Source organism: Porites lutea, chromosome 6 (assembly GCF_958299795.1).
Source record: "Porites lutea chromosome 6, jaPorLute2.1, whole genome shotgun sequence".
Lineage (NCBI taxonomy): Eukaryota > Metazoa > Cnidaria > Anthozoa > Scleractinia > Poritidae > Porites > Porites lutea.
Window position 1 is genome coordinate 10620100 of NC_133206.1, and position 18824 is coordinate 10638923.

The 18824-nt window shown below is 39.6% G+C and overlaps 3 protein-coding genes and 1 pseudogene across 4 annotated transcripts; 2 read left to right on the top strand and 2 right to left on the bottom strand.

Moving 5' to 3' along the window:
- Positions 1-1764: 1764 nt before the first annotated feature.
- On the bottom strand, positions 1765-3600 carry LOC140940327 (uncharacterized). The gene has a single exon (XM_073389265.1). It carries the CDS (start codon positions 3565-3567, stop codon positions 1789-1791), a length of 1779 nt encoding a protein of 592 aa, XP_073245366.1. The 5' UTR covers positions 3568-3600; the 3' UTR covers positions 1765-1788.
- A 344-nt stretch (positions 3601-3944) lies between these two features.
- LOC140940334 (uncharacterized) lies at positions 3945-10277 on the top strand. 2 transcript variants are annotated; one of them, XM_073389276.1, is made up of 6 exons: positions 3945-4087; positions 6047-6154; positions 7682-7751; positions 8363-8495; positions 9520-9628; positions 10023-10277. In XM_073389276.1, the coding sequence occupies exons 1-6, from the start codon at positions 3965-3967 to the stop codon at positions 10164-10166; spliced, it is 687 nt and encodes a 228-aa protein (XP_073245377.1). In that variant the 5' UTR covers positions 3945-3964; the 3' UTR covers positions 10167-10277. The 2 variants fall into 2 exon arrangements, with proteins under 2 accessions (XP_073245377.1, XP_073245376.1); XM_073389275.1 differs by having other exon boundaries at positions 6044-6154; positions 10023-10274.
- A 1847-nt stretch (positions 10278-12124) lies between these two features.
- LOC140941697 (uncharacterized) lies at positions 12125-13745 on the bottom strand (annotated as a pseudogene).
- Positions 13746-15112: 1367 nt separating this feature from the next.
- On the top strand, positions 15113-17493 carry LOC140941398 (uncharacterized). The gene has a single exon (XM_073390392.1). It carries the CDS (start codon positions 15386-15388, stop codon positions 17063-17065), a length of 1680 nt encoding a protein of 559 aa, XP_073246493.1. The 5' UTR covers positions 15113-15385; the 3' UTR covers positions 17066-17493.
- Positions 17494-18824: the final 1331 nt, after the last annotated feature.

An 18824-nucleotide genomic window follows, 5' to 3' on the forward strand; every position in this document is an offset into this window, starting at 1 on the left:
GCGGAAATTTATTATTTGTGGACAGAAAGTTAAGTTTTGCCTTTAATTTTGAGGAAGCAACATTACAATTTCTACCCTCCCCTACAATGTAAACAATGGCATGAAAAACGCATTTGACAAAACACCTGCCGGCAAGAAGTGAAGGAAAAACAAAATTAACTACCTTTGTAAACAGTGGGATTAAAGGACCATGCACGTTGCTGGAAAATTTATATTTTTATTGGGACTGTGTTGCAAAGAATCACCATAGTGTTAGAAAATGATACATGACTGATATTGTTCTAATATTCTCTAAAACAAATCGCTTCCCTCTTATGAGCAGGAATAATAATTACTGGCGCGTCATGTTGTCGGCTCATTTTGTGCTAGCCAAAAGTTTAGTCATATTAAAAGCAATAACAAAACGGATATGTTTCCATGTGCAATGTCAGCTGGCATCGTTAGCGCGGAAGCGCGTATAGTTCGCTTGCATCTGTCAGAGGCCTACCACGGGGCTCCAGACCAACTTCTCTTCCTTTCGTTGATTTTTGTCATTTTTGCGTGCCTCTCCTTTTCTTCTTCTTCCTTCAGTTGTTCAATTTCTTTCTTTTTGTATTTCCTTGCTCTTTGTCTATCCTTAAGATTTCTTTCCTTTTTCTTGTTATTTCAATTGAACGTCCTCAAAGCTGTTTTTATAGATTTTTTTTGCAATTTTTGTCAAACCCCTCCAGCGACCGGAAGTTGGGCAATTACATCTTTTGCATATGAGAAAGTCAGCTCGAAATACATGCATTAGACCGTTTGTTCATCCCTGCGACATTTTGAAAAGAACATTAAGCGCACCTAGTGTTGCTAGCTTTGTTTACAGTGCGGTATTTAGACGTCTATTTGGGAAAGAAAACTGCGAGAAAATATAAACGATGAGTTGTGGTGGAACATTTCGAAAATAAGACTGAGAGAAAATGCACTTGACGTACTTTTTTCACTATGCGACCAACTATGGGATAGTAGAGTAAGGATAGTTGGCTAATGTTTTTTAGTGCGCACTATTTAGTAAGGGAAATTCATGAAAGGCACGAGTTACACCTTTGTGCATTTCGGCACAAATGCACGCGTGACAAGTAGTTTCGCCTACGCGTCGTTTCTTTAACGTTCCATTCGCCAATGTCTGAAGTCATTTCGCTGATGAAACAAGGAGCGCTACTGACCTAGAACCAAAACTTTAGTTGCTTATATCTCGCTAACCCCGTAAATCCTTTATTAAGCCCTCAAGGGGTGGGGGGGGGGGGCTTATTTATTCCAAGCCCATTTGAGGGGGGGGGGCTTAATAGAGAAGGGAGGCTTATTTAATTTAGAAATAACAATGGTATCAGGTCTCCATAAAGAACTAGAACACAAAGTAGAAAAGCTCTAGTAAAGGAAGTTTTAGGTCAAGCAGCCGAGGATCAGAATCAAATCCGAACTTCCAGTTAGTAAATAAACCACCCCGGATCAGTCCACAAGAATTTTTACAGTCATGATTGATTAATACAGTCTATCACTTACTAGTGAAGAATATTTAGGGGAGGGGAGGGGAGCTTATTAACTTCCTTCCCATGAACGGGGGCTTATTAGAGGGAGGAGGCTTATTTGAGAGGGGGGGGCTTAGTAGAGGATTTACAGTAAATAGGATCGCCCTGGACTGAAACTTTGCGAACTAGCCAGCTTCAAGCTGGTAGAAAATCACATTCAGCAATGTTTGGAACAAGTTTGGAAAATCATAGTAAATCTTCGGAAAGCCAGTTGGGGTTGTTATTTAACAGGCCTCATCTAATGAGAGAATTTAACAGATCCAAGAAATGGAGACAGTTCCCTGACATTGCTAGCAATAAAATTTACTTCTTCCTGGCTTGGCAAGAATAACAGTCCAGACACATTGAGTACTACCAGAGATGGACAAGCCAGATTGATGTGATCCATAAGCAGTGATGTACAGGAAACAACATGGAGTTCTTTGAGATGCTCACTGTTCAAGTTCAACTGACAAGGCCCGTAGCAGTTCTTCAAAGTCAGTGATTCCACCATACCACAGTTTTGAATCAAATCACCAACAGGGCAGTCAAGGTTACAGTATTCCAGGGATATATGCTGAACATTGCACAAAGAAACAACTAGAGCTTTCAAATTACACTTCTTGACAACAAGATGCTTGATTTTCAACTGACACATCCTACTTCTGAAATTTAACTTTGTATATTCAATAGGTTTGACATGATCTAGCCTTCTTTCAAAGTTCAGTTCAAGGTATGCGACTCTGTCAGCTTCAACAGTGATTTTCCGAAGGTTAGGTATGTCACTGACTACAATCTTCTGGACATCAAAAGACAATATTGAAACTGCTTTTAAAATAGTGGAACGAGTCATTGACTTTTTAATCATAAGATGCTGCAGTTTGGGACAACGAATGTCAACTGAGGTCAAGCGTTCACCATTGTCAAATATTGTGATATTTTCCAATGATGGAGTCGAGTGCTGATCTAGTCTTAAACTTGACCAGTACACTTCAAGCTCTAATGATTTGATGTCTGGGTTTCTAACCAAAAGACTTATCAGTTCTGCTGGAATAAGAGCATTGCATCTCCTTAGTTTTAACTCATGCAGAGAGTTAGCAGTGATTCTGTTGAGGTTGCGAACCTCAACACACAGCAGTAGATAAAGACACCTCAGTGCGGATGCATCAATGCCCAGTTTACACACAGAAGTACAACCATTTAGTGTCAGCTTCTTCAGATTAGGAAATACAAAATCGTACTCTGCAAAATCTCCAACCTGAAAAAGCTCCACTTCCATAACAGACTTGGAATTTAAATGGAGTTGCTGAGTAGATGGCAAACCATGAATTTGGTCATTCCCATAACTAAATTTTTTCAAGCCTTTTAGTTCTTTGACAGAGTCTCTGAGATCAGATGCATCTATTCTTGCTCGCTCTAGCTCCAGACTTGTTATGTGATGATTATACTTGGACATCATGACACCTCTTACAGTAGTTATCCAATCTGGCTTGACCACTGAGTATTGCAAACAAAGGTTTCTAACCAGAGGAAAACTCTCAGCTATGTGCTGCAAATCATCCTCATTGAAAATTCCTTCAAGAATCAGGGAACCCTCCAAGGTGACACACCCAAGAGATTTTTGACAACTCAGCCCTCTGAGAAGCCTCTTCGACCATGGCATACCAGTTATTTCAAGAGTAGTCAAAAATGAAAGACGAGGGGCGTACAAGAGGAGAATTTCAGTGAAAAGTTCATGACATTTCTGTAACCGAATGAGCTTCACAAAACGACCAAATAGTTTGATGATAGTTCTGAATCTTCCCAAAATAGCACTGTCGTAGCTACAGTTTCTAACATTCTTTACGATTATCTTTTCCCAAAGAGAAGGATCAGTGTTGGTAACAATTATACTTCGCCAACTCTTACAGACAAGACACAATGTAAAAATATCATCATACACGGGGTTAAATTTTTCGAAAATTGCTAACCAAAGCTCTGAAGGTAGAGCCACTCCAAAGTCATTGTTATGACCATTTTCTTCTTCAAAAAATGCCATGTTGGTTAAGAGTTCTCGATCAGTCTTTCCACCCACAAAATGCACAAAAAGGAAGCCGCCATGTTTACAAGCTAAGTGACCCTCATTGTGAAACAACAATAATCTCCTTTGTGAGGGAGAGGCAGTGGACTGGTAAAAAAAACTGTGGTTCAGAGCCAGAGGGGTTTTAGAAGTAATATTTAAAGCAGACCCTTTTTCATCGAAAATCACAAAAATGGCCACGATCACAACTATAAATAACATAAAAGACAGCATCAAAATTATTTAAGCCGCACCAAGGCAACTGCCCTTCTCCTCCCTCCCCAGACCTATTTCATTGTCGGGTACATGAAGCGCGAGTTACAAATTGCAACTTGCTCAAAGTTCTTGCACTAGCTTGCGCTTCGTATAGTGGGAAATGTTTCGTTCGTCCTTTGTGGGTGAGAATTCAAACCCGTGGTCCCCATCTTCGACGTACATTCACGTAGGATCTTTACAAAATATCCTTAAGTTTGCCGAGAATTCTGGTCATATTGACAGGGTAAGTTTTAAGCTTAAGTTTGTCAACACTTACCCTGCTGGCAGAGTCGCTTCGATCTTTCTAGGAAGATCGAAGGAGACTCTGTTCGCAGGGTAGTCAACACTGTATTTAATAAACACCATATTGATGAAAGTCATTGTTATTCGATCTGAATGAATCGATTAATTTTGGTAATCGATGAATAATCGATGGCTGACTGTTCTGTGACTTTTCACCACAATATTCAATGTGACAAAAAAACTCTGCCATCTCGCAATTATGACATTGATTGGCAGGAAATTATTATTGACAATAAATGATCAGCATGGTGACTTACAGTCATCACTCATGTTCTCTGTTTTCATCCTTAAACACTAAAGTTGTGCTTGTGGGGATAATGTCAGTGGATCAAATTTGTTTGCATTGAGAAATGAATAGGACTACTTTATACCTGCCAACTTTTTTAAGTTATAGGCGTGACATTTTTATCTTGAGAGTGCCAAAATTTTTCGTACAGGTCCGAAGATATGCAAAGATGTCCGAAGACATTCCGAAGATGTTAGGAAGAGTTCCTTCTAACATGAAAGAACACGACCTTGTCTCCAGCGACTTTTCCACTAAAATAAGAGAATTCAAAGAAAGTCAATCATTCACATGGCCTTTTCTTTTCTCTTATTGGTTCCAGTTTCTTTAAATAATTAATATATTTTTCAAAATGTGTCAGTAAATGCTGTAATGGCACAAACTTTTCTACCATGCATGACAAATTGGAACACAGTCGTGAGTTGGCATGAGATCGAAGTTTTCGATCCACAGGCATGACACTTGCAGGTGTACTTTCAGCCTGTGTAGCAAGCGTTTCCAATCGAGTTATTGCGCGAAAGTAAGAGCGGAAGCAAAAAAAAGGTTGAAGGGGGAGGGGGAGGGGAGAAGAGGAAAGACTCGCCCGCAAACCCCACGATTCTGGAAAACACCCCTTGATATTTCACGGTTCGGTTCATTTGTAAATTGACAGCTCGTCAAAATAGAAACATAACGAACAGATTACCCCTGGATTACCAGATTTGTAAAATTACTTTGTTCTCTAATAGAACATGTTGCAGGCGATTGCAAGAACTGTAATAAAAAAGTTTTACGATAAAAGAAAGTTAAAACTATGAGCGATTGCTGCGGAATTTCTTGTTTTTTATTGTGTGGCTTTATCTTGTCTGAAACCTTGTCGACACGTCAAAAATGATTTGTCCGGAACAATTCACTCCGCCGGGTATAAGTTTTGCAGAGCGGCTGTTCAGCCTGAGTCGAAACATTCTCTACAATAGATGCCGCTAAATTTCCATAAAACAAAAAGAATCTTTTCATTTCAAAAAGCTGACAAATCGCTTGTCCATGGCGGCTTTAGCTAGTGTCGAGTACCGATGTGCTGATTTATGTTGATGTTATCTCCAACAAACAGTTCATTTTTCCAGTCAGATCCACACGCCGTCATTCTCAATAAATTGACCTTCCCTAGTCTCCACTGCTCGATCTCCAATTATACTTTGAAGGCTCTGATCTCATAAACCTTCGCACAAACACGATTCCAATAAATATCAGTCCAAAGCATTTGTAATCTGCGACCACAAATCAGATGACACCAGATCTGTGACGCACGAAAACAAAGCATACCTGGTTTGATTGATGTTTCGAATGCTAAGTAATCAACACTACCCGCACCGCGCCAATCAGAAGCTGCGTTCGTGGGCGAACGCAGTTTTTCAAAATCCTGGGGTTTGCGGGCAAGCGGTTCCTTCGTTCCCCTTCCCCTCCCCCGTCATTCATTTTTTTTGCTCTTGTCCCAGCTTTCTAGACGAACCTCACGAGGAAACGCTTGCTACGCAGGCTTGTGTACTATATAGGGAGCAAACTTCAATGCCATGAAAATTTGGAGATGTTCTAGATATTTTAAAATATAATCATGAGTATTTCAACTTGTTATAGAAGAATTCAAACTTTGAGGAAATCAAAAGAAAAGCAGAAACAACTTCTCCATCAGTGATACTAATAACACTTCTGAGAGAAATCACAAGGCTTGGGAAAGCTTTGGACAAGGTATTTCTTTAACTCCCAATTTACCAGTATTGCTTGTTTATACATTTTATGATAATTATATGCAGACAAGACAAGTCACAACTTTAATTAAGCCAACAAACTTGCACGATGTCATCTGTACTAAAGGTTCCAAGAACAATGAACAGCAAACGGCTTGGTAAATTTAATTTTTGCAACCCCCATGCACAAGGAAGAGTACATTATTACTCAAGGTTGCCTAGCACCAAGAGTCATAATCTGCAAGCCGTTTTCTTTCTTCGTATTTAGGACACGAAAAAAAAAATTCAGTTTATCTAAGACAGAAGGAAAGCCAATAACAAAAATTTTAAAGAACAAACTTGTGTTGTCTGTCTTTTGTCTTTCATGATATTGATAAATAATTGAAAAATTCTGGAGTGAATTGTGGCTGAGGTTCTGTAATAGAGGTATCATATTGGGAAGGCAGGATGGCCAAATGGTCCTGAGTTGGAGTCTTACTAATCCCACCACTAGCTGGATTTGTTCCTCAGTCATCCGGAATTCAAATTCTCAGACATGCTTGTAAATAGCCAACTGGTTGCCTCTTGCCAGTTGGGGTTTTTAATCCTGGATTAGTTGTTTGTCACAAGCGGAGTACCTGTAAACTTTGGCTGGCAAGGTGCAAAGAAAGTCAGTTATACAGCTTGTCATTCAGAAAAGCAGTGGTTATTATGTACTAGCCCAAAAGTCATTTTAACTAGCCCGATGATGACCAGGGTTGATAACTGTCCTTTTGTGATTAGAATCCCTTAAAAAAATTTCACCTAACTGGCAGGCAAGTTAAGAACAGAATTCACTAACCCGACAGTAAAATCCACTAGCCCCGGTCTATCGGACATGACGTTCTTTGCATGCTGGCTGGAAAGCTAAGTGCACTTTAATCCTATCTAAACAAACCTTAACCTTTTACCTTTTTACAGTGTACTTATCATCAAAGGACCACAATACCAAAAGGATACCCTGTGCACCTCTAAAACTTTAACTTACCGTAAAATTCCGAAAGTAAGCCCCGGGGCTTATATTTCTCAAAGGCCCTTTTTGAGGGGCCTATATTCAGAGTGGCTTATCTACGGTGGGAAATTTGCATTTCAAAATCGATTGGGCAAGCCTTATAGTTGCAAGGAAATTTATCGTTTTTGCTTCGTTTTGCTTTGTATTTGAGGGCAATTTCCAAGTACCAGCTCCCCGGGGGGCTTATATTTGGAGGGGCAATTTAATGGAGGGGTTTTTGCGTTACGAGTTTGGGGGGCTTATACATGGAGGGGCTTATTTTTGGAATTTTACGGTATCCCACCACACATACCAAAGGTTACACATACCTTTACAGTGTTAATTACTACCTCAAATAAGGAAATATCTCCTTTGGGGGGAAATACCCCTAAAATAAACTTTCCCAGGAGCTTAATTCTAGCTATTCATATTAATTTGACTCTCCACAAATTGAATATCAAAATAGTGGTTACAGATCGATGAAGGTAAATTGGTCTTTATGGTCTCTCTCCAATCAAGGTTAACCTTGAAATTCAGTGCCATTTAAAGGAAGCTGAAACAAAAGATATCACTCATGTGGATATACTTGGTAATTTATTTATAATAATATGTAATTTAAATTAATTATGCAGCATGGATATTGTTCTTTTGTCATGAAGAGTCATGAAAGGACCTGAGGCTTGCATTGGAAGAAATGGGAGGAACTGCGAAGTGCATTAACTAACTCAGTAATAGTTCATCATTACTCCCCTTGCTGGTTTCCCTCCTTTGAATCCAGTTAAATTTGAACAACATTCTGAGACTTTAAGATGCTTTAATCTACTTTTTGTTGTAAAAGGTTTAGCCGTAACACAAATGAACATGTTTCAAACTGGTTTTTAAGTTTTGTATCGTAAAAATATGGTTGAGTTGCCATCCGTTTTAAAAAAAGCTGTATATAGTGTCCATTTGATTTAAATTCTGCTACATTGCGATTAAGTGCTGCTGAAAATAAGTAATGCTAATAATAAGATACAAAGTGTAACTTAAAACTGGATGGCAAATATTTTTAGCCTCTCACTCTGACATTTCGGGGAAGAGACATGTTTCAAAGCCCTAATGGCGTCTGCTAGGGAGACCACAATATTTTATACTTCTTAATAATTTTCCTTGGTCTCCCCTAACTATAATACTTTTAAAACAGTTCACTTTATTATACAGGACAGAGATGTCATCATTTAGAACAGATCTCTGGTCAACTGTCTGCCATCATTGAGAAAAAAGATGAACTCATTTCAAGACTGCAACAACCATTTGTTGGAGAATTCTTGGAGATTGATGCAGCCCATCACAAGTAAGCTAACTAAAATCTTGTTACAATGAATTTTATTAATTGATTTCAGAAATGGACAATTAATGGGCATGTATATAATAATCCAATGTGGCACGCTGTCACGTTTAGAGGGGTCACCACATTCAATATTGAATTTTCCACTGCATGTTGAGTAGCCTATTAGCAAAGATCCCCAGGGTGCTCGCAAGCTACACATTGAGCTATGGTATTTTTTTCACCCAGGGGGGCTACTCGTGTCATTTTTTTGCTGGGTATGTGCCGCTGTTCTCTCAGAACCCCTAGCCCATTCTAGTCTATTGTGTGGCCAATTATAGACCCCACCTTAGTCACTTTTGGGTAAATGTAATATACTTAGCCACTTTCTCTTTGTGCATCTATCTTATAAAGCCCTTTAGGTCAGCAATCCTAAAATGAACTTGCCCATTTTTTTTCAAATTCCTGGACACAAAAAAAATTCTCCTCAATCAAGTAACTCTTATGAAATTGTAACTCCATTATAGTCAATCCAGTGGTAAAATTACGACCCCATATAGCGGCACATCCCCGTTAGATAGGAAGTACCCTCCCCGGGGAAATCAATTTGCAGTAACGATCGCTGGATGAGATAATCAATCTTTTGGCTCTTTTACGTCGTATTTGTTAAGATTTATTTTTTTTAGCAGCTCTCATTTGATTGACGTCTTCCCAAGTTGACACGATGCTTTTCTTGAAGAAATTAGGCTCTTTTATCCCGTCCCTTAAAAAAGAAGAAAGGAATCGTGTTGTCCCCATTAGAACGCTTGCCACGCCATCTATTGTTACATGTAATTGCGTTCCAAGGGCGCAGTTGTAATCACTTCTCTTGTCGACCCTTTTTCTGTTTTCAACGCCACTTTAGATGCCTCCACAAAATTCTTGTCGGGGGCTTTCTCTCGACCAGGAACTTGTATATATTTCACCCTCACCCTTTCACCCTCTTAGAGTATAGACTCAGTCGTAGTTCGTAATTTACTATAACAGTAATACTCTTTTTTTTCCTCGCTAGGAACACAGCAGAGATTTTGCCCATGATCTCATCAAACTTGGCTAGTTTCCCTGTGCTGCTAGAACATATAACGTGGATAAGAAACTTCTCACTGGCAGATGGCCAGTTGGTAGGTCAATCACACATGTCTCACAGAGTGGGTTTGGAAAACTTAAAGACAGTTGGGCACTTAATGTCTGTATTTGTTACTTCCGTTTCCTATCCCATCCCTCAAATATCTTTTATGAACGGGTTTCCGCAAAGCGGGGTTCCACCGTACGACTGTAAACTTTTTCGCGCCATATTTTTTTTTCTTGTCAAGTTAGTTCAACGCTTAGTTAAGTTCGACGTTCGATCTAGCAGTCGAACTCAATGGGTCGACCTCAACGGCAATTTGGTTCATCATACGAAAAGTTCGACTTTTGCCATTGGCTTTTGTTTCTCTTAAAGGCTATAGCCCCTTCATGGGAGGCAATTTTTTCAGTCTTCTCTACATCAACACTTGTTTTCTTTTCTGTTTGTAGCTGGGGGTGCTGTCCTCTATCGAGTCATCATTTGCTGAGATTCAGAGCTTCTATCAAGCATTGTGTCAGAGTCGAAAGCTCATGGCGCAACTTGGGGAGGAACATGGAAAACAGATGAATTCACTGGAAACTGTTTATTCATAATTGTTTGTTCACAATTCGAAGCATAGAAATCAGTGTTTAAGAAAGCAGACACAACAAGACGGACACTTGTATTTATTCCTTTTATGCTTTTAGTAAATAAATTAGACATTTATTTTGTCTGGTTCGCTGTTTTTGTTTCGGGTTACTCAAATGTAGAGTTGACCTTCCTTGGCCGGAGTCGGACATAATTTTGAGGCCTTTTTTGTCCCTTCAAGCACTTATAACCCATCCTCTTCAGTCCTCTACGTTCCTGGTGGAACATAGCTCCTCCACTAATTCTTGCCATCTGACTCTATTTTTTTATTGAGCAGTGACTCTTGCCTCACACTAATTAAGTCCTTTGATCGACCTTGTGAATAGCCCTTCAAGCACTTATAACTTATCATCTTCAGTTCTCCTCGTTCCTGATGAAACATAGGTCCTCCACTTTATTCTTGCCATCTGACTCTATTTTGAGTAGTGACTCTTGCCTCACACTAATTAACAGGGGCACCCAACGACGACTTCGTCCTAAATACGGTGAAAACGCTTTTTAGGCTATTCAGAGTAGTTTTAGATCTCAAAAAATACATTCTAAGCGGCGCTATAAAACTGGATTCTGTTCGGTCATCCTAGGGAACTTGAGTCTTTTCGAAATTAAAAGAGCTTCAGAATTATTTTTCCGAAAGTTTTAGATGCAATTTATATCCTTTTACGAATGTGAAAAATTTTCTGATTCCTCTCCCAATCACATTTTTGAATCCGAAAGTTTCAGGTTTCGTTTTTCTATACGTAAAACAGCATTACTTGGGGAGTGAAATGTAGCAAATTAAGCTTCAGAAAATCGTAGGGAATTTATGAGATAAGTTTCGAAAATTGTTCATGAGTGGAACGGTTATCGAGAAATTTTTAGCCTTCCTCAAGTAACAGAAAATTCTACGCAATATTTGCTTCTCCGAACAGATATTTTACAGAAAACAGTCGTTGGGTGCCCCTGAATTAAGTCCTTTGATCGACCTTGTGTTTAGCCCTTCGAGCACTTTTAACTCGTCATCATTTGTCCTCTTCGTTCCTGATGGAGCACAGGTCCTCCACTCATTCTTTCCCTCTGACTCTGTTTTAAGCAGTGACTCTTGCCTCACACCACGTAAGTCCTTCTCCTAAAGTTCTAACATCCTTATGCGCCTCCAAGTTTGTCGGGGTCTCCATCCCTTGCATCCTTGCTGCACAGGGCAGCAAGGATGGCGCAGTAGTGAGAACACTCGCCTCCCACAAACGTGGCATGGGTTCAAATCATGACGTCGACCCCATATGTGGGTTGAGTTTAATTTGTTGTTGGTTCTCTCCTTTGCTCTAAGAAATTTTTTCTCTGGTTTCTCCGGTTTTTCCTTCTCCTCAAAAAACATTTCCAAATGCCAATTCGATCAGGAATTAGGTAGACGACTAAGAACCACTAAGTGAATGTGCTACCTCTAAAACGTTTATTTATTTACTATAATATCAACCAATACTAAATCTCTCTTTGCGAAATCAATGTTTTAAACATTAAAATCATACCAGAAATCTGACTACGTAAGCATGAGAACACCCGAATTCTAGGTACCTCATTGACTTCTCCTTACAGTTTCAGTAAAACAGGTCGTGACTACCTTGTTAACGGGCTTCCATGAGTGTGTTTTGAGGTGGAGGGGAAGGACGCGCTAGTCCGCCTTTTCGCTCTCCTCCGACTTTTTCAGGCCTTCTCTTCACCAAATACGAAATGGCTAGTCGTCACAGACGAGGGTCATCTTAATCGTGATCTTAGAGTAGCCACAAGGTTTATCAAAAAACCCACCTGAAATATCTTTCAGTAGGTATGCGTGGCGGCTGGGCTAAGAGAAATAAGGGCGCAGGGTAAGGATAGGAGGATAAAAATTGTTGGGATTTTATCTTTCCTTTTATTCTCTTGTCTTCTTTTCCCCGGCGTTTGTTTTCTTTTCTCAAGTAAAAGGCATTTTACATGTCTGATTTAAGAATTCGTCAAAACGTCCGTGCACAACTGGTAAAAGGTTAGTACCAGTCCAGAGTGCTATTGGAACTGCATTTACAATTGCCACCAAAGTATGTCTTTTCCACCGTTTTTGCCAGACAGCCATGACAGCTATATTCTGATAACGGGTCTCAATCGCCAGAGAGACACTGGTAAAAAACCACTCTATTACAAGCTGAATTGAAGTATGAATGGCAAATCGTGGTAGCAAAGTTAACATAGGCTTGTCTGTTAAGTAAACATATTGATACAAGTACAAGAATCCATTCACAGACACTATAGCAGCTGATTCAAACAACATACTCATGATTGTAATATCCGGCCATGAGTCGCTCACGACGAGGAGTACGAAAACTTCCCCAAGGAGCCGAACTTCTTCTTACTACCAGTTGATGACAAATGTGATCAATAAAAACCATTGTACTTCGCTCTATGACTTCTGCAGCTCCATGAATTACTCCAAGAAGAGCGATGGTCTGTAATCTGCCGAGATCCGCTTGTAAAATTCTGAAAATAACAGCTGCCCCACAATACAAGGGGACCAACAAGACAAAAGAATGTCCCGGATGCGTGATGTTGTATAACCGCTGAACGCTTATTCGCGAGATTACTTTCAGGAAGACGCCAAAGAGAGGAGCGAAAAGCGCGATTAATAGTTTGCCGTCTTTGTTTTGTTTGTTGTAAAGAGGGTAGATCAACGACGTAATGAGAATAGAAAGAAGGAAACTAAAACCTCCTGGTACAGTTAGTTGGAAGAACAAAATCAGCTTTTGTTTTCTTGACCATATATGTCCACAAAAGTGCTTCGTTATAACATATGCTTGCCAGCATACGCTGGTAATAAAAAGTACGTTTAGTGTGATCTTCTGTAATTTAGAAAGCTTTGATTGAGAGAATCCTAGGTACTGAAACAATGTACGATAAACTGCATCCAAACAGAAAAAAATGCAAAAAATTAGAAACAGTTTTTTCTTCACACCCATTAGCTGAAATGGGCGAAACAGAAAGAGCAGGTTTGTGAAATACCAGATGTAAAGGAAAGCGCAGAGGATCGAACCCAAAATTGTTCTCGTCCATTGCACCTGTAATGGAATTTCCTTCTTATGGGAGAATTCACAGTTATGCACAGTTTTATAGCAGATGTAGGAAATCAGAATGTATATGGCACCGACGATAACAGCGGTTAACAGGGAAATCAAAGCTCCGATGTACATTGATTTACAAATTGTGAGGGTGAAAGATGGTCTCAGTCGCTTCCAAGCCATACTTCTCTCTCTATCTTGCTCAAGCTCCTCTATGTCTTCGTTATTCTCTGTGGAGCAAGCATCAGTAACCCTTATGCTAATACTCCTAGATGCTAGATAGCCCGAACTTGCGGCTTCCCTATCGTTGTATTCTTGGTAGATAAGTTCACCAAGAGGATGACAATACCACTCCCGGCCGGTGCTTTCCAGAGGACTGTAACCAAATGATTCGGCCGTGAATTCAGGTTCATCTGGATTGTAATGTTCTGTCACACCTCGTGTAAAACCGAACAGAATGCGGCCAAACAACTCTATACTTCCAATCATTGTTTTCCACTTCAATCTAAATTACTTAAAAACTACAAAGCAACGTCTTGGTTTGTGTAAGTTTGCTATGTGCTAGTCCGGTAGAAAATGAAATATCGAAAATGACGATTTTAGAACAAATTGGGTCTTTTTCAAATAACCAGTGCAAGTTGTCGGCAGGTTTGACATATTAGTTTTAGGTTCCTTGAAACATGTCAACGAGACTTTCAGTTCAAGCTAAATTAGAAACAACCGAGTTTAACCTGTTACTAAACTTCAATTAAACTTCAATTAACGTTGTAGTAGAAAAACGAGGCGCCTGGAACAGTTTCTTTATACCTCGCTTTAGTGCCTTCATATAGCAACTAATCTGAATAATAACTAAATTCAGTTGTCAGTCATGACTAAACGGCCATTCAGTTTTTAGGAACCGAACCATTTACACAAGACAACAGCGAAAAGAACGTACAACATTTTCTGCTCTCCAACGATTCAAGAACTAGCTAAGATGAGCTCTAAGAAGCACCATGAAGCAGGATCGTCTGCACAACTGCCTTTTTCTGTATTGTCACAAATAGACTGCCACTGCTCAGATAGCAAAAAGGTTTGCTTCTGCAACAAACTAAGCAAAAGACATTTTGGGAAATTCAAGTAAGGGTATTGCGCGTGGCTTGGTGTACGACGAGCCTCCCGCCGCAGTCATGATGCTCAAAACTTTTTAAAGTTATAAAGTTGACGCCGAGGACAAATAACCTAGACCCATCTCTCTCTTTTGGGTGTTTGATACACCCGGGTAGACTGTCCTTTTCTTGAAACGCACAATGCATTTATCATTCAAAAAAGAAAACCTAAAAAAAAGCTGATGTTCAATGCGAATCTATATATTATGTAGGAATGACGAGTTTCAGGCTTCTTAGTTTTTTTTCTCCTTTTTCCGGGAATATTAATATCATAATAAAGCCAAAGATCGATGGAAAAATAAACCACATATCAGATCTAACCGAAAGGTTTTTTAAAACCTTTCGGCTTAAAAGCTGACGGCTTAACAACAAACTCGTAGTTTGATCAAAGCGAAGTTTAATTTCATCTACGCCTCGTCATAAAATTTGTTAAAACACTCCTGCTCGTTTATTAAACCATTACTTCAAAAACTACAAGTGGTTTTGTGGATAATTGATCAATATATACAATAAACCCCTTTTTAGTTTGCTAGCCAGCAACTATTTCGGTTTGTTATATATAATGCATTATACGCAATAGCCAAAAGGTCGGAACACTAGGCGACATGTCGTTCCAACACCAGGGTCGCAGCTATAGACCACTCCTTGTGTGCAGGTCGAGCGACAAACTGCTGCAACAGGTCGTGGCGATCGCTTCCTGTGTGTAGCTGAAGAATCTTTGTGACCAACTTTATCTCTGCCACCGACTTTTGACATCGCGACAAGTCGCGAAATTGCTGCGGTGAAAAATTAAAATTCCGGCGCGGAGACAAAATTCAGTTCCACAATACGCACACAAGAAGTGATTTGTCGCTGCTACGTGCCGTCGCGAATTGTCCCCAAGTTTGTTGAAACACATGGTCTTAAATTAGAAGGAAGTTTTAAGGGCTTCAGTATTCAAGATTGTTTCGGTTTTCCCTTGAGCGCTTCAGAGTCGAGTTAATGAGTGTTGGTTGCAATCAGTGTGTAAAGTTTTCAGTTGGACCTATTCTATCTTGGAAAATAAGGAAAATGAGCACCAGCACTCTGATAGAGGTGTTTTGGCACATTCTATACAGTTTTACTCGAGGTGTGACGGAACATTACAATCCAGAGGAACCTGAATTCACCGCAGAATTATTTGGTTACAATCCTCTGGAAAGTACAGGACGAGAATGGTATTGTCATCCAGTGGATGAACTTATCTACCAAGAATACAGCGACAGAGAAGCCACAAGCTTAGAATATCTGGCTTCCCACGGTTTTGATTTTAAAGTAACTGACGCCTGCTCAAAAGAAGAAAACGAAGAAACCGAGGAACAACACCTAAATGAAGACGAATCCATGGCTTGGAAGCGACTAAGACCTTCTTTTCTGCATACAAGTTTTCAATCTATGTACATTGGCGCGTGGATTTCCCTTTTAATGGCTATCATCGTAGGGACAATATCCACAATGGTGTTGTATTTATCTTTCGAAACTGTGCAGCACTGTGAGTTTCACTCAGTGAATTCAACTTCGATACAAATGCAATGGATGAGATCAATGTCGGATGTAATTGCTTGCGCATTCAAGTATATTTGGTTCTTTATTCTCGTGCTGTTTCTTTTTCGTCCCTTTCAGTTAATGGGGATTAAAACAAAACTCTTCCTGGCGTGCTTGATTACATATTCTTTGGACACAATTTATCGTGTTGCCCTCCAAGCTTCTGGTATATCTCATTCTCACATTTCCTATCCATTAAGAATTCCTCTTAAGGCTCTCTTTCTAAGCAATCAGTGTATGCAAGTCTACATTTTAACAAAGTATTTCTGCTCAAGTTCACAAAAGAAAATGCCTTTATTTTTCAAAATGGTAGTACCAAGTTCTTTGGGTTTCTTGGCTTCCGTCCTTGGGTTCTACTTGATTATACCAGCATACAATAAAGAAAATTCAATCGGGAAGCTTTTAATTGCAACCTTTTCTCCTCTCCTTGGAGTTGTGGTCAAAGTAGCCTCTCGTATTTGTGTTCAAAACGTGTATATCACTCATCCGGGATACTCGTACGTCTTATTATCACCGGTCTATTGTGGCGCGGCGGTCCTTTTTCGAGTTTTGCAAGCGGATCTTGGCAGTTTACAAGCCATAGCTTTACTTGGAATAATTCACGGCGCTGCAGAAGTCATTGAACGAAGCACTATGGTTTTTATTGACCACATTTGTCATATGTTGTGGAAGAGAAGGTCCGCTCCTTGGGGAAGTTTTCGTACTCCTCGTCGTGAGAGACTAATGGCTGATATCGCTATCATAAGCATGTTGTATGAATCTGCTGCTATAGTGTCGGTGAATGGATTCTTATACTTACATCAGTTCATATACGTTAGGGAAGAGACTTTTAGTAATTTATTTCAGTCATTTGCAATTCATACCTCAGTCTCTCTTGCGATTGAGTGGGTGTTCAACAGCGTGTCTCTAGCGATTGAGACTCGGTATCAAAACCTTGCCGTCATGGCTGTAGCTCGAAGAAAATGGAAACGCCACCTTCTAGTAGCGATTGTAAATGCAGTACCAATTGCTCTTTGGACAAGCGGTAATCTCTTAGATATTTTAGATGGCCGTTTAAACGAAATTTTAAACAGGCCATGTAAAATGCCATTTACATAGAACAAAAATAAAAGGCTGTTGCTTTTTTGATTTTCTCGCTTCTCTCATCGTTGTCATGTGGTTGCGCCGGGGTGCTCGCTAGTAGCCGGTTACTACGCAAGAAAGTGCTCTTCACAGACTGAAAACCGACGATTTGAAGGAAAGCGTGCGACGAAATCGACGACGTCCGTAGTTACTCATACAGAGACTCAAGGTTACAGCGGAGTTTATTGTTCTAAGCCGGCTATATAATTAGAACAGGACAATAACAGGGGTATTTGTTTCAGGGTTTTGATGTATGTAATTTTTTGTTATCATTTAAATGGTTTCGTATAAGCCGTTTTCATAATAAACACTCGCTTGTTTTGTCTTTATTAACCTGTGTAATCACAGTTGGTAAGTACAGTCACCAGAAATTAACCTTGTACAATGTGATCTTTAAATTACGCCGAAACCTCTTGCTGCTACAAATTTCATACTGTCCCTTTCAGTTTCGCCTATATTGCGTTCTTCCGCTGAATATTCTGTACTTTTAATCCATTTGTATCATTATGTCTGACGTATTTAACTAGGGTATCTAAAAGATAGTAATGCTGCGGCACATTCTGTTGATATTAAAAGAATCGAAAATGACATTGAATGTGTCCAATTTACACGTTGGAAAGTAATAATTACTATCAGTCTATAAAAAGAATCGTGGGAACGTTGATTAGAAAATGATCAAATGGTTATCAACTCTGGTTTTTTCACACAAAATTGTATGAAAGGCTAGAAATTCTTAGTGTTAATCTATATTTAATATACGGTGTATTATCTGTTCTCTGGATAACAATATACTTTTCTTGCTGTTTATTGCACTTTATTGAATAACAGTTATTTAGGTATATATTTATAGAAAACAACAACACAAAAAACGGGAAAAGAAAGGAAGAAGGGAGGAATGAAAAATAATGTATAGAGTTGGACTCGAACCCAGCACCTTCGGCTCGACGCGACTACACCTAAGCACGACACCAAATCCGCGCTACACCACAAAGGCAGATTGCGTAAGCTTGGGGAAAAGTCTTTAATTCTATCCCTTTTCCATGGAACTTCCGCCGGCAAGCGCCGCATTAACCGAGCTATTAACAGTAAAAAAAAAAAACAATGTAAACTCTTTCCATGGCAATGAATGAGTGAAAGAACATAATTATGCTTTACAAACGCCGATACACGTCCTCGTCTGCAAAGTAGGACGCAAAACATATGTTTTGTCATCTCGATTTCCGCTGTTAGTTTGAAGCTAATGGTCAAAATCACCTCCATTTTCGGCTCATACAGGTTCTCAAGAATAGCATGACATGACATGTTCTCACTTTCACATCACCTTCTAGCAAGGTGGAATTTTTATATCCCCGCCCGTGTTGCGGAGTCGAGGAGCAAATGCTCATCTTCTCGTCAAGTTTAACGCATGAACCAGTCAAAGGTTGTTGAAATCCAATCCCCAAGTTAACCATCGTACTCATCTGAAAGACTCCTGCGTGCCTTAAATTTGGTAAGATCTCTAACAGTGCTGTAAAGAATTTGCTACAAAGAAAACTCTGAGTGCGAGCAGCGAACGATGCACGCTCTCACCCACAGGACTTCCTTGTGTTTTTATTTGAGTTTTTTGTGGCGCAATGAATTTTGGTAAAAAGTAGCGCAGTGCACTCTGGTTCAATGCAGTGCATTCTGGTAAAAAGTGATAAATTCGAGAATTCTTCCCACCTTATATAACTAGGGTATCTAAAAGATAGTAATG